This window comes from Nerophis lumbriciformis, linkage group LG14 (assembly GCF_033978685.3).
Source record: "Nerophis lumbriciformis linkage group LG14, RoL_Nlum_v2.1, whole genome shotgun sequence".
In the NCBI taxonomy this organism is placed as follows: Eukaryota; Metazoa; Chordata; class Actinopteri; order Syngnathiformes; family Syngnathidae; genus Nerophis; species Nerophis lumbriciformis.
Window position 1 is genome coordinate 15,291,324 of NC_084561.2, and position 15,000 is coordinate 15,306,323.

A 15,000-nucleotide genomic window follows, 5' to 3' on the forward strand; every position below is an offset into this window, starting at 1 on the left:
GTTCCCATGACGTTTGTTTGATGGTTAAACGGCAAGCCCAAAGAGGAGGAGAAGAAGAACGCTTGCGTAAATGGCGTAAACTATCCTTAATGCTGAAACGTTAGTTGTCAGAATTTCAGCATTAATAATAACAATGGACTCATACTATAATGAAAGTAAGTCATTGATTTCCAGAATATGTGTAATTTATTAATGCTGAAATTCTGACAACTGACGTTTCAGCATTAAGGATAGTTTACGCCATTTACGCAAGCGTTCTTCTTCTCCTCCTCTTTGGGCTTGCCGTTTAACCATCAAACTAACGCCATGGGAACATCGCCCCCTGGAGTTACAAATTCCGATGGGTAACAGATTTCGGTACAACACCGGTACTAAAATTATTTCGATACTTTTCGGTACTTTTCTAAATAAAGGTGACCACAAAAAAATTGCATTATTGGCTTTATTTTAACAAAAAATCTTAGGGTACATTAAACATATGTTTTTTATTGCAGTTAAGTCCTTAAATAAAATAGTGAACAAACAAGACAACTTGTCTTTTAGTAGTAAGTAAACAAACAAAGGCTCCTAATTAGTCTGCTGACATATGCAGTAACATATTGTGTCATTTATCATTCTATTATTTTGTCAACATTATTAAGGACCAGTGGTTGAAAATTAATTATTAATCTACTTGTTCATTTACTGTTAATATCTGCTTACTTTCTCTTTTAACATGTTCTGACTATACTTCTGTTAAAATTTAATAATCACGTATTCCTCTGTTTGATATTTTACATTAGTTTTGGATGACACCACAAATTTGGGCATCAATCCGATACCAAGTCATTACAGGATCATACATTGGTCATATTCAAAGTCCTCATGTGTCCAGGGACATATTTCCTGAGTTTATAAACATATTATATATATAAAAAAAAAACGAAAGAAGATGTTGTGATGCCAAAAAATATCGACGTAATCATAGTAGTATCAACTAGATACGTGCCTGTACTTGATAACATTACAGTGGAAGTCAGGTGTAGATCCACCAATGGCATTTGTTTACATTGTGATGCAGGGATGATACTTGTAAGAAACTTACTTCATTTGTCGCCATGGAGACCAGGATTAGTGATTTAGAAGTAGCTAAAACCTTGCCGACGGCGGATGGACGTTTGCCGGTAACTAGCCAGCCATGTTTTAGAGCACCTCTTTCGGTGGGCGTTTCAGTGTTATAACTTCACCTTTATCGTTAGTTTTTAAGCCGAAATGCATCCATTCTCCCTTTTCTGTCTACACACTGTGTCTGCTTGTAAATACTCAGTGATTGTGTGCCGCCGAACATGCTCGTCTGCTTGTAAACCAGCAATGTCACGACGTGACTTCGACGCAGGCGCGGGACCGGTACTTTTCAGAGGCGGTATGGTACCGAAAATGATTCATTAGTATCGCGGTACTATACCAATTCCGGTATACCGTACAACCCTACACCAATGTTAATCCAGTAACGGTCCACAATCTGAACGGTTTACTAAAAAGGCCTTAAACAGGCTACTAATAATGAAATGTTTGGTAGAAGGACGGAGGAGGGGACAGACATACACAGAATGTTTGTTTCTTTCCCCCAAAACATTTATCTCAGCTATCCTGGCTTGCCATATGGGTGTGTGCTCGACACATAAATACATTGCAGATTTCTGGCACATGACGGTAAAGTGTGCAGTCCAAATTGGCTGTCGAACGGTCTGTAAGTAATTGTTTTTCTGCACAGCAACCACACCCAGCCCTTGTACCAGTCAGCGCAGGCGACACTTAAAGTGGCACCGCACAATTTATGGAGTTTTGCCTATCATTCACAATACCCACGTGAGACGCATGTTTTTCTCTTTTTTGTGTGTATTTTAATTTTTAATATACAACCCGTACTGGACGGCTAAGAATGAAGCTAATGAGTCATCTGTCTCACCCATAAACACCCAAAAACAGACAACAATACTCCATTTATATGTCGTGACCTGCATATTGACCTACAATATTCATGACAAATTTGTGCTTTGTTTTAAAGATGTGCTATTTGGATTTACACTGTATGAAAAAAAAATTTGAAAAGGAATTTTACCTTTGCAACCTCATTAAACTATTGGCTAAGTTTTGTATTGATAAATGTAAGTTTCTCAATACCCGACCTGTTTTTTGTGCCTTTAAAAAAGAATTAGAACTGTACGTTAAAACACTCTCTACCTCTAACAACCAAAAAGCTGTGAAAACGATGATGCGGTGTTCCAAATTTAAGTTATTTACTGAAATTGAGTGAGCCTATGGCTTTGCACTTTGTTTGTTATATACCGTATTTTTCGGAGTATAAGTCGCACCGGAGTATAAGTCGCACCTGCCGAAAATGCATAATAAAGAAGGAAAAAAACATATAAATCGTACTGGAGACCGGCTAAACTATGAAAAAAACTGCGACTTATAGTCCGAAAAATACGTTATGTATATTTTGCATTCTATTTACAAACCCCTGGCGTTGTTTTGTACGGATTTTGTACTGTTTTTGTACTTACTTTGATTATTATTTCTCAACTGTTTGTAAATGTTGAAATTTATAAATAAAGGTTTATTTAAAAAAAAAATAATAAAAGAAAAAAATAAAAAATAAATAAAAAGACAAAGTAAATAAAAAATTAAAAAAAACCTGCATATAGACGAAGTTTTAGCAATATTGCTAATATAAGAGCTAACTTTTTAGTGGTTCCTTGATCACTACTTCAGTTATTGACATACTGAGCTTCTGCATCGCCTCTGAGTTGGTAAAAAGTTTGTGCTGCATTAAAAATCATGCCTCACATTTGTAAAGTAGAAGGTTGTGGCCATAATCCGAGAAGTTGGTCAACTTGACGTTCAGTTCAGACCTGATGAAGACGTCGCGAGGAAGTTACAACAATATGCTTGTTTTCTAACACCGTTTTTTTCTCCCTGGAGAGTGAGGATTATGATTAAATCATCATCTAAATGGGAAAAACAAGTCTGGTGCTGAAAGATATTAACATCCCATCAGTGGGCATCCCAGTGAGAGCAGACATTGTACTGTAAGTGATTGTTTTATTGTGTCCGTAGTAGTGTTGTCCCGATACCAAAATGTTGGTACCGGTACCAACATGTATTTGGATACTTTTTGGTACTTTTCTAAATAAAAGGGGACCACATAAAAATTGCATTATTGGCTTTATTTTAACAAAAAAAATCTTGCGGTACATTAAGCATATGCTTCTTTTTGCAAGTTTGTCCTTAAATAAAATAGTGAACGTACAAGACAACTTGTCTTTTATTAGTAAGTAAGCAAACAAAGGCTTTAGTCTGCTGCCATAAGCAGTAACAAATCGTGTCATTTATCATTCTATTATTTTGTCAAAATTATGAGGAACAAGCTGTAAAAATGAATTATTAATTTGTTCATTTACTGATAATATCTGCTTACTTATCTTTTAACATGTTCTATCTACACTTCTGTTAAAATGTAATAATCATGTATTCTTCTGTTGTTTGGATGCTTAACATTAGTTTTGGATGATACCACAAATTTGGGTATCAAGTCGTTACAGGATCATACATTGGTCATATTCAAAGTCCTCATGTGTCCAGGGACATATTTCCTGAGTTTATAAACATAATATAAATTAAAACAAAATGAAAGAAGATGTTGTGATTCCAAAAAATATCAACGTAATCATAGTAGTATCGACTAGATACGCTCATGTACTTGGTATTATTACAGTGGATGTCAGGTGTGGATCCACCAATGGCATTTGTTTACATTGTGACGCCGGTGAGCTACGGTGTGTAGTGAAGCATGTTTAGCTATTCCTCTTCCTGCATTATTGATACTTGTAAGAATCTTAGTTTAATTGTCGCCACGTAGGAGAGGATTAGGTGGAGGACCGGTACTTTTTAGAGGCGGTATAGTACCGAATATGTTTCATATGTGTATATATATACGAATATGTTTCATATGTGTATATATATACGAATATGTACTAATACCGGTATACCGTACAACCTTAGTCCATAGTTGGGTTTTTTTGATGAGCACTTAGCAATAATGCTTCTCATTGGATATGCTCATCACACGGCTTCTAAAACTTGTGGCTAATCGTCTGTATATTCAGGATAAAAAATTTCAAGGAGCTTTATTCGTCATATAAGGTCCTGGATCATCATTTGTCCCAAAGTAGTCGTCGTTGGCTCTCATGGGGTTTTCATGATTAGTAGTGGTTGTTGTTAAAGGAGATAGCGAATGTTGTGATACGTCTGTGAAATCAATGTGCTTATGCCGTATGCTTACAATTACCAAACTAGGGTAAATATTAGGGGTGTGAATCTTTAGGCACCTAACGAGTCAATCCAATTCTAAATTCCTGGGTTGACAATTTGATTCAAACCGATTCTCACAATGTATTATTTGGTTTAATAATTATAATTCAAAACAGGTTAGAGGTTAGAAAAAGCCACTGCTGGTTGCATGGAGATGACCTTAAGTAGTATTTTTAAAAGGCATTCTTATAACAAAAAAATAGCAATTTAATTAATTAATTTTTTTAATCGATTTTTGAAAATTCTGAATAGATTTAAAATCAGGTTTAATAAGAATCGCGATTCGGATGTGAATCGATTTTTTTGTGCACCCCAAGTAAATATTACGTTACTATGAATGTGCCTGTTACTATATTGCATATATAGCATACATTACATCAGGGGTACCCAAACTACGGCCCGCCAGCGTCCAAAATCCGGCCCAAGGGAAGTCCCAAGTAAAAAACCCTTTTTTTTTTTTTTTTAATTAAAGAAAAACATTTTTTTACTCGGGACTTAACTTAATTTGTCCTTTCTAATCCATTTTCTACCGCTTGTTACTCTCGATGTCTCCTAGCCGCTGAGGCAGATCATATTTTCTAAAAATGCATTTTCCCAACGATAACGTCACATCATCGCGCTCCTGACCTAACGTATATTGAGCTCCACCCCGGTATTGAGCGCGCATATATGCATATATATATATATATATATATATATATATATATATATATATATATATATATATATATATATATATATATATATATATAGATATATAGAGAGAGAGAGAGAGAGAGAGGTTTATCCGTTATACATGCTCAATATCGGGGTAGAGCTTAATAACAAGGTCAGGAAAAAACACAGAGGCTATTTCATCCCTACAAGCCTGTTTCGCAGGTTTCCCCGCTCTTCAGGGGATTTTAGTATATATATAAGGGACGGCGTGGCGCAGTGGGAGAGTGGCCGTGCGCAACCCGAGAGTCCCTGGTTCAATCCCCACCTAGTACCAACCTCGTCATGTCCGTTGTGTCCTGAGCAAGACACTTCACCCTTGCTCCTGATGGGTGCTGGTTAGCGCCTTGCGTGGCAGCTCCCTCCATCAGTGTGTGAATGTGTGTGTGAATGGGTAAATGTGGAAGTAGTGTCAAAGCGCTTTGAGTACCTTGAAGGTAGAAAAGCGCTATACAAGTACAACCCATTTATCATTTATTTATTTATATATATATATATATCTTTTTTTTAATATTTTTTTTTTATTACATTATATATATTTTAAAATCCCCCTGAAGAGCAAGGAAACCTGTGAAACAGGCTTGTAGGGATGAAATAGCCTCTGTGTTTTTTCTTGACCTAACATTTTATAATATATATATATATATTTTTATTTATTTTTATTACATTATATATATTTAAAAATCCCCTGAAAACCAGGGAAACCTGTGAAACAGGCTTGTAGGGATTAAATAGCCTATGTGTTTTTTCCTGACCTAGCATTTTATAGTATATATATATATATATGTATATATATATATATATATATATATATATATATATATATATATATATATCATACTTGCCAACCCTCCCGAATTTTCCGGGAGACTCCCGAAATTCAGTGCCTCTCCTGAAAACCTCCCGGGACAAATATTCTCCCGAAAATCTACCGATTTTCAGCCAGAACTGGAGGCCACGCCCCCTCCAGCTCCATGCGGACCTGAGTGAGGACAGCCTTTTTTCATGACGGGAGGACAACAGGGTGACAATAACTAAATCATCCAGACTAGAGACAAATTGTATTATTATGTTTATCTTACCTAAAAACAAATATATTTATTAATTTAAAAAAAAAAAAATACAAATAAATGTTTACTATATTTTGCTAAAAACATCAAAATTAATTGTATTTTTATTTGTATTTTTTCTGACTCTTTATTACATCCAGCCATAGAATTATACATTAAAATAAACATATTTGAAATAATTAATTTTAAATGATCATAATTCATTTAAAATGACCATATTTAATTGTTAAAATAATTGCTTGTTTATCAACAACTTTAGCATTTTATTCATTACATTTTGAAGCTCTCAGAAGCCAAATTATGTTATATTCCTTAAGATTTGTTTATGCAAGTTTGAAGTATCAATTATCTAAACACAGTTTTGTTTGCATATTTTCAGGATGTAGATATATATATATACATATATATATATATATATATATATATACATATATATATATATATATATATACACATACATATATATATATATATACACATACATATATATATATATATATATATATATATATATATATATATATATATATATATATATATATATATATATATATATGTATGAAATACTTGACTTGGTGAATTCTAGCTGTCAATATACACCTCCCCTCTTAACCACGCCCCCAACCACGCCCCGCCCCACCCCTGACCACGCCCCCCACCCCCCACCTCCCGAAATAGGAGGTTTCAAGGTTGGCAAGTATGATATATATATATATATATATATATATATATATATATATATATATATATATATATATATATATATATATATATATATATATATGCACATACATATATATATATATATATATATATATATAGACAGCCCGGCCCCCGGCCAGATTTTTTTAACCCAATACGGCCCCCCCGAGTCAAAAAGTTTGGGGACCCCTGCATTACATCATATATATAAAACATCGATGGAGGCGTATGTTTATAATATGTTTATAGGCGGAATATATCCAATCCTGCATTGTTATCCACCTATTGCTAGCATTTATTTACGACTTAGAATGCATGAAAAAAAGATGTACATATTCTTGTCTAACATAGAGATTGTGAATGATATGCAAAATGCTACTGCTGATATGTGTTTTAATGTGTGCTAAGCATGTACCTTTACACGGGCTGCTCCTCCACATCTTTGTAAGGGACGAGTCTATTTCCAAGGATGCTCCGCTCCACTTGAAAAGCAGCCCAGACGTAGTGGGTGAACACTCCTTTTCCGTAGTGTCCAGTTCCCTTCTATTCAGTACATGATCCCATATGTGAAGCTCGGTGATGCTGCCGGAGAATGACTCATCCTTCTTAAATGAGCCCCCGTAGGTGTCCTGCTCCTGCCCGATAATAAAAAGTCCATCTGGCCCAATGCTGTCAGTTGAGTTCAGGCCTTCCCCACTGTAGACCAATCTGCCATCAGTTAATAGTGTCCAGCGTCCACCGTTCTGGTTCCAAGAAACGCAAATCCAGTGCCAGGAGCCGTCGTGGTCGAAGACGTCTTGGTAGGCGCCGTGAATACCATGCACTAACAGAGCCAGCTGAACAGGCTTTCCTTGGACCAGGTTCGCGCGGAGCTGGAACTCATTAATATGTGACTGGATGGAATAAGAAAATATGGTGGAAATTCCATAGCAGTTTGGGTCGAAGCGTAAATAGGCGCAAACAGTCACTGCGCCCATGGGAGGAAACTTGAGAAGAAGACGGGCGTTCTTCCGGTCCGAGCGCCCGCTGAACTCCAGGGTCAAAGTCTCGGAGGAACCTTTTTTCGCACCCCACATAGAAGACAAAACAGAGGCATTGGCATAAAGCTAAACAGATTTGCGTGTCACTCTGTAAAGATGACAACGAATAGGTACAAAAGCCAGTTGAAGCTTTAAGATTAAAACCACTTTTCTGATAGATATAAAACACTATGATAAACAATATTGTTCAAACTTGGACTACAACCGTGTTTGTCGGGGCTGAAAAAAATGTGAGCATTTGATTAGTCTTCAGACTTTTTCCTCAGATCAAATGTGTGCTTCACACGTCCCACAAACACTATGTCACACAAGAGTAAAAACAAAGTGAACGACTGCAAAAAAATAATGATTTCGGGCCTGATCTACCAAAGATTTGCGTTTATTAAAATGAGAGAATTGTTTCTCTTTGATTTATTGATTGATTGAGAATTTTATTAGTACGTTGCACAGTGAAGTACATATTCCGTACAATTGACCACTAAATGGTAACACCCCAATAAGTTTTTCAACTTGTTTAAGTCGGGGTCCACTTAAATTGATTCATGATACAGATATATACTATCAGATATATACTATCATCATAATACAGTCATCACACAAGATAATCACATTGAATTATTTACATTATTTACAATCCGGGGTGTGGAGGTTTGGTTGTTATCATCAGTCATCAACAATTGAGAGCAGAGAAATGGATATTGGAACAGTGTAGGTCTGACTTGGTAGGATATGGACCGCAAGTAGTGGGCAGAGAGAGAGAGAGATCAGAAGGCATAAGAAAAAGTATCTGCATTTGATTGTTTACATTTGATTATTAACAATCCGGGGAGGGTGTTAGTTTAGGGTTGTAGCTCCCTGGAGGTGAACTTTTATTGCGGTTTTGAAGGAGGATAGAGATGCACTTTCTTTTATACCTGTTGGGAGCGCATTCCACATTGATGTGGCATAGAAAGAGAATGAGTTAAGACCTTTGTTAGTTCGGAATCTGGGTTGAACGTGGTTAGTGGAGCTCCCCCTGGTGTTGTGGTTATGGCAGTCATTTACGTTAAGGAAGTAGTTTGACATGTACTTCGGTATCAGGGAGATGTAGCGGATTTTATAGACTAGGCTTAGTGCAAGTTGTTTTACTCTGTCCTCCACCCTGAGCCAGCCCACTTTGGAGAAGTGAGTAGGAGTGAGGTGAGATCTGGGGTGGAGGTCTAGAAGTAACCTGACTAGCTTGTTCTGGGATGTTTGGAGTTTAGATTTGAGGGTTTTGGAGGTGCTAGGGTACCAGGAGGTGCATGCGTAATCGAAAAAGGGTTGCGAGCGTTCCCGCCAGAATCCTCATGGTACTTTTGTTGACCAGAGAGGAGATTCTATACAGAAATCTCGTTCGTTGGTTGACCTTTTTGATTACCTTGGTTGCCATTTTATCACAGGAAAGATTAGCCTCTAGAATGGAACCTAGGTAGGTGACCTCATCTTTCCTGGTGATAACAATGTCATCCACTTTTATAGTGAAGTCATTGACTTTCTTAAGGTTGATGTGGGACCCAAATAGGATGGATTCCGTTTTACCCAAGCGTATGGATAGCTTGTTGTCAGCGAGCCAGGTGCTCTTAAACGAGCAAATTAGAGAGCGCAATCTATTCAGCATGTTTGACTTCATGAATATGACTAAACGCTAATTATCAGAACCAGTGGGGGGCCGTGCGTTTCCCACCTAGGCCTTCAGTGATGTCCGACTTCAACGATTACTTCTCAAAATACCGTAACTGATGTCACCACATGACCATTGCTGGAGAAATATGATACAGAAACACATTTACGCACCACTGTGCATTGAATCACCACCAACAGTGTACAAAACGGGATATTTTCTGGCGCATTTAAAAATCAATAAACCCGCATCAGCAATTAAAACATATCTTATGTGGTACTGTAAAAATAAAAATTGCAAAAAACATTAAAACGTGAAAAAATAAAATATCTGAACTAACAATTTGTAGAATCCATTCGAGCTTCAGGTGTTGGCCGACATGGTCTCACAAGATGCCGTTTCTCTTTAAATATCCTTTTTGAAAATGGCCTTGCAAATATATGTGTGTCATGTCTGTGTGATCATGTTTTGTTTTAGTCATGTTCGGTTTTGTTTTTGGACTTTTTGTGCATTTTGTTTTGTTTTGTCACCATAGCAACCATTAGTTTCACCTGTTCCACGTTTGGACTTATTGTGCACTCATGTTTGTCACCATAGCAACCCATTAGTTTTCACCTGTCACGTCACGCACCTGTTTCACGTTTTGAGTCACGCACCTGTTTTCGTTAATCATGTCTATAGTATTTAAGTTCATTGTTTTCAGTTTGTCGTTCTGGTGACATCCCGCATTCATACCCCTGTCACACTCTGTCTACCTCTGCGCACTTCATGCCATGTCCAAGTAAGTTTTTTTCTATTAATGCCACCGTTAGTGTTTTTGTTTAATTGTTCATAGTTTTTTGCCCACGTGCAAGTCTTTTTGTTTCGTTAGTCAAGTTTGTACATCCGCCTTGAGCGCGCCTTTTGTTCCTTTGAGTATTATAAATAAATTATGTATTTACCTTCACGCCATGACCAGTCCAGCTTTACTTGCATCTCGGGAAAACTAACACACCATAGTCCACGTCTTGACAATGTGTTGTCTTGTCTAATCATAAAAGATGCCGACAAGGCGTGTTGGCTGAGTTCTTAAAGTTTACTCCACAGCGTGCTCATCAAAAACATTGCGCTGGGTAAAACGGGACTACTGCGCATGCCCTTCACTACTGTGGCATGCTGGGTAATGGAGTTCTTATGCTACCTAGCTCATAACATCACAATATATATCTGCCTTAGGCCAGCTAGAAGGCCTTACTGACAACAACTTGTGATCTGATTGGCTATCGCAACTGTCTATCAAATCTATGTCCGCGTTTGCTTACAGTGCACGGACGCCCGCATTGTTGATTCTGAAGGCCTCGGGCAGATTTCGTACAGCATGGCAACATAAGGTAGCTGTATTCTGATTGGATAAAAACTCTATAACCTAAAAACAACAGCGCTGGAAGGAGCATAATATGATATTAGATATTTAGGGAAAGTTAATTAAAAAATACTTTTATCTTTAATTATGATCATGATTTCCGGTTATGTTAGGCCAGCAGAGAACATACAATACTGGGAGGAAGAGATGCACATATAATCATTTAGAGCTCGCTTTGTGATTTATCAAGACTGAAACTGTTTAGCACGTTTCGAAAGTATGTGCATGCTGGTCTAGTTGCGCACAAATGGCACAAGAGAGAAGGCCGTCGTGCTGCAAAAACACATGACTGCGAGAGAGAATGTCTCTGTCTGTGTGTGTGTGTCAATGTGTTTGGACGATCCAAAATAAAAAATATTACATATATCGTCTATTCAGAAACAGAATCCGAAGTCGGGTCGTGGGGGCAGCAGCCTAAGCACAGAAGTCCAGCAACTTCGTCTAGCTCCTCCCAGAGGATTCCAAGGCGTTCGTAGGCCAGCTGGAAGACATAGTTTCTCCAACGTCTCCTGAGTCTACAGGTCGGACGTGACCTAAACAGCTCCTGACCGCATGCCAGAACCACCTCATCTGGCTCCTCTTGATGTGGAGGAGCAGCGGGTTTACTCTGAGCTCCTCCCGAATGACAGAGCATCTCACCCCATCTCTAAGATAGAGCCCTGCCACCCGACAAAGGAAACTAATTTCGGCTGCTTGCCCCCGTGATCTTGTCCTTTCGGTCATAACCCAAAGCTCATGACCATAGATAAGGATAGGAGCGTAGAACGACCGGTAAATTGAGAGCTTTGCCTTCCGGCTCAGCTCCTTCTTCACAATAACAGAGCGATACAGGGACTGCAACACTGCAGACGCCGCACAGATCCAATCTTCCCTCGCTCATGAGCAAGACTCCGAGGTACTTGAGCAAGATCCATGAATTGATTAACGTGGACCCCGACTTAAACAAGTTGAAAAACTTATTTGGGTGTTACCATTTAGTGGTCAATTGTACGGAATATGTACTGTACTGTGCAATTTACTAATAAAAGTCTCAATCAATCAATCAATCAATCTTGTTCCCAACCCTGAGATGGCACTCCACAGAACCATGGACCCGGACTCGGAGGTGCCGATTCTCAACCCAGTTGCTTCACTCTATGCAAATTAATTTTTCCACGTGAAAAACCGTCTTGCAATATGTATTTTCTTGCAACTGGATCATTCCAGACTCACAATCACAACACACACGTTCAGGCATGCTGTTTGGATCGCGGTTCAAAAAACCCCCCAAAAAAGTGGTACTGGTATATTTGCGTGCTGCATGGCAACATGACAAAACCTCACAGGGCGGACAATATGAAGCCATAAACAAGTGGGGAAATCAGTGTCTCCACGCAAAGACCTTTTTTAAATCGGGCGGTCTGTGGTACTTTTGCACTTGCAGTCTTAGTAAATCACACGCAACACACTGTGGAGAAGGCATATATTTTATATAGTTCTTTCTTTATTCATAGTCATGCTTAAAGCAGCTAATATTTTCCCATGTGTACAGTTTGTGCTTGTATCTTATGTCCGCTAGTAAACTCTGTGTTTAACCTGTTTAAAGTTAGTATTATTTGCAGATGATACAACAGCGTTTTGTTCAGGAGAGAACACACAGAAGATACTACAAATAATAACAGAAGAAATTAACAAATTAAAAAGATGGTTTGACAAAAACAGACTATCGTTGAATCTCAGTAAAACTAAAATAATGCTATTTGGTAACAGTAGAAGAGAAAGTCAAACACAAATACAAATAGACGGAATAGAAATTGAAAGAGTAAATGAAACCAAATTTCTAGGTATAATGATTGATGATAAATTGAACTGGAAATCTCACGTAAAAAATATACAACATAAAGTAGCAAGAAACACGTCAATAATGAATAAAGCAAAACATGTTCTAGACAAAAAATCACTTCATATTCTCTACTGCTCACTAGTGTTACCATATCTGAGTTATTGTGCAGAAATATGGGGAAATAATTACAAAAGTACACTTCATTCATTAACGGTGTTACAAAAAAGATCAGTTAGAATAATACATAATGTTGGATATAGAGAACACACAAATCCTTTATTTATTGAATCAAAGATTCTGAAATTCTACGACATAGTGAATTTGCAAACAGCTAAAATGATACACAAAGCAAACTATAACCTGCTACCCAAGAATATACAACAATTCTTCTCAAAAAAAAGAGGAGAAATATAATCTTAGGGAGAAATGTAATTTAAAACATTTGTATGCACGTACAACACTTAAGACCTTCAGTATATCAGTATGTGGAATTAAATTATGGGATGGATTAAGCAAAGCAATCAAACAATGTACTAATATGATCCACTTCAAGAAACTCTTCAAACTTAAAGTGTTTACAAAGTATAAAGAAGAAGAACCATGATAAACATTCTGAATTTATTTAACTCATCCATTCTTTCACTCACAAAATAATCTTACTTATCTCAACATATGAAATGTAACTTACTTCACCAATTATTATTTATTTACTTATTTTATTGTGATTACTTATGGAGGATATTGTGAATAAATTGAGAACAGGAAGTGAACAAAAGTTTTAGCAACTGTTATGTAAAAGAAAAGGGGTAGGATTAAATAAGCTCTGCTTCTTCCTACTCCTTTTCGAACATGTTGAAAAGAGAAACTGGAGATTGTGATGTATCATGTTGTATACTTGCATGTTCGAAATAAACTCAAACTCAAACTCAAACCTTGAAGGCGCTGGAATGTGTATTGGGAGTATGATGTACTCCCTTTTTACCTTATCAGTTTAGAACAGTGGTTCTTAACCTTATTGGAGGTACCGAACCCCACCAGTTTCATATGCGCATTCACCGAACCCTTCTTTAGTGAAAAATAAAATGGTTTTTTTTCAAATTCAAGACAAAGTTATATGTTTTTGGTAACACTTTAGTATGGGGAACATATTCTAAGTAGCAAAGACTTATTTTAGAGTTGGTTAGGGTTAGAGGGTTAGGGCCAGGGTTAGAGGGTTAGGGTTATAATAAGGCCATGCCGAATAAGGCATTAATAAGTACTTAATAATAACTAGTTAAGAGCCAATATGTTACTAATTTGCATGTTAATAAGCAACTAATTAATGGTGAATATGTTCCCCATACTAAAGTGTTACCATGTTTTTTTACTGGTGCACAAAATGAACCGTGCATGAACATCACCTTGTTCAAACAACAAAACCAACACAGTGCATAAACTCACAACAAATTACACACCTGCAAATCAGTGTGACTTCTGCTGTTGCCGTATCCGTAATACGCCGATAAGGAACAGTTTTTATTTACTTGATGAGTCGGGTGTGTTTTGACCTCCACCGAACCCCTGAGGCCGACTCACCGAACCCCTAGAGTTCGATCGAACCCAGGTTAAGAACCCTTGGTTTAGAACAATAAGGCTGTATTTCTTTCTGGGCGGAAGGGTGCTGTTTTTGTACTAAATAAGCTGACTCTTTCCGTTTGATTTTCAGATTGCTTATAGATGCCGCTGTTAACGCATTGCAAGGTTGGTCTCCTAAAGCTTTACTAAAATTCGGTAATATTCCTATTCTGTCTTGATGGTCCTTCTTACTCAACATATATGTCATCCGAAAGAATTTGGGATTGACCAGTGACTTTTATTCCCTAAGAGGAAGACTAGTCTGACGCAACAACACCCACTAATACTGTAGTACATCAATAGTTTTGCACTCGCTATTAAGCACTTTATATTTAAAACTCATGAATCAATGAGGTGTATGCAAAAATGGAACACCGAACCTACTTTGGAGATGAGTGGTGAATTTCTGTGCAATCCACGCAGCTTCAGAAATGTTGGAGGACTTTAAAAAGTTGTTGATCCCTTGTTGCTCGAGCGGAGTAGAGACACTGGCTAAGGACCCAGACCGCTGGTAGCACAGTTCGCTCGCACTGTCCCATGGCAGTTGATCAGCTATGTATTCGTAGGATGTCTCTGCATATGTAACTGTCCTGGTTTCCAGTGTAAAAGCTGGTTAAAAAAAAATAAAAAAAAGTTTAAAA

At 37.4% G+C, this 15,000-nt stretch overlaps 1 protein-coding gene across 2 annotated transcripts in view; it reads right to left on the reverse strand.

Annotated features, from left to right (window-relative positions):
- Positions 1 to 15,000, reverse strand: part of LOC133616571 (adhesion G protein-coupled receptor D2) — a 314,512-nt gene that overhangs the window by 290,737 nt on the left and 8,775 nt on the right. Inside the window, exons 4-5 of one of the 2 annotated variants that reach the window (XM_061976002.1) lie at positions 14,744 to 14,968; positions 7,255 to 7,896 (exon numbers count right to left, since the gene is read on the reverse strand). In XM_061976002.1, the coding sequence (XP_061831986.1) occupies positions 7,255 to 7,896; positions 14,744 to 14,968 (867 nt within the window). The remainder of the gene's footprint in view (positions 1 to 7,254; positions 7,897 to 14,743; positions 14,969 to 15,000) is intronic. The other variant, XM_061976003.1, reaches the window with a different exon arrangement.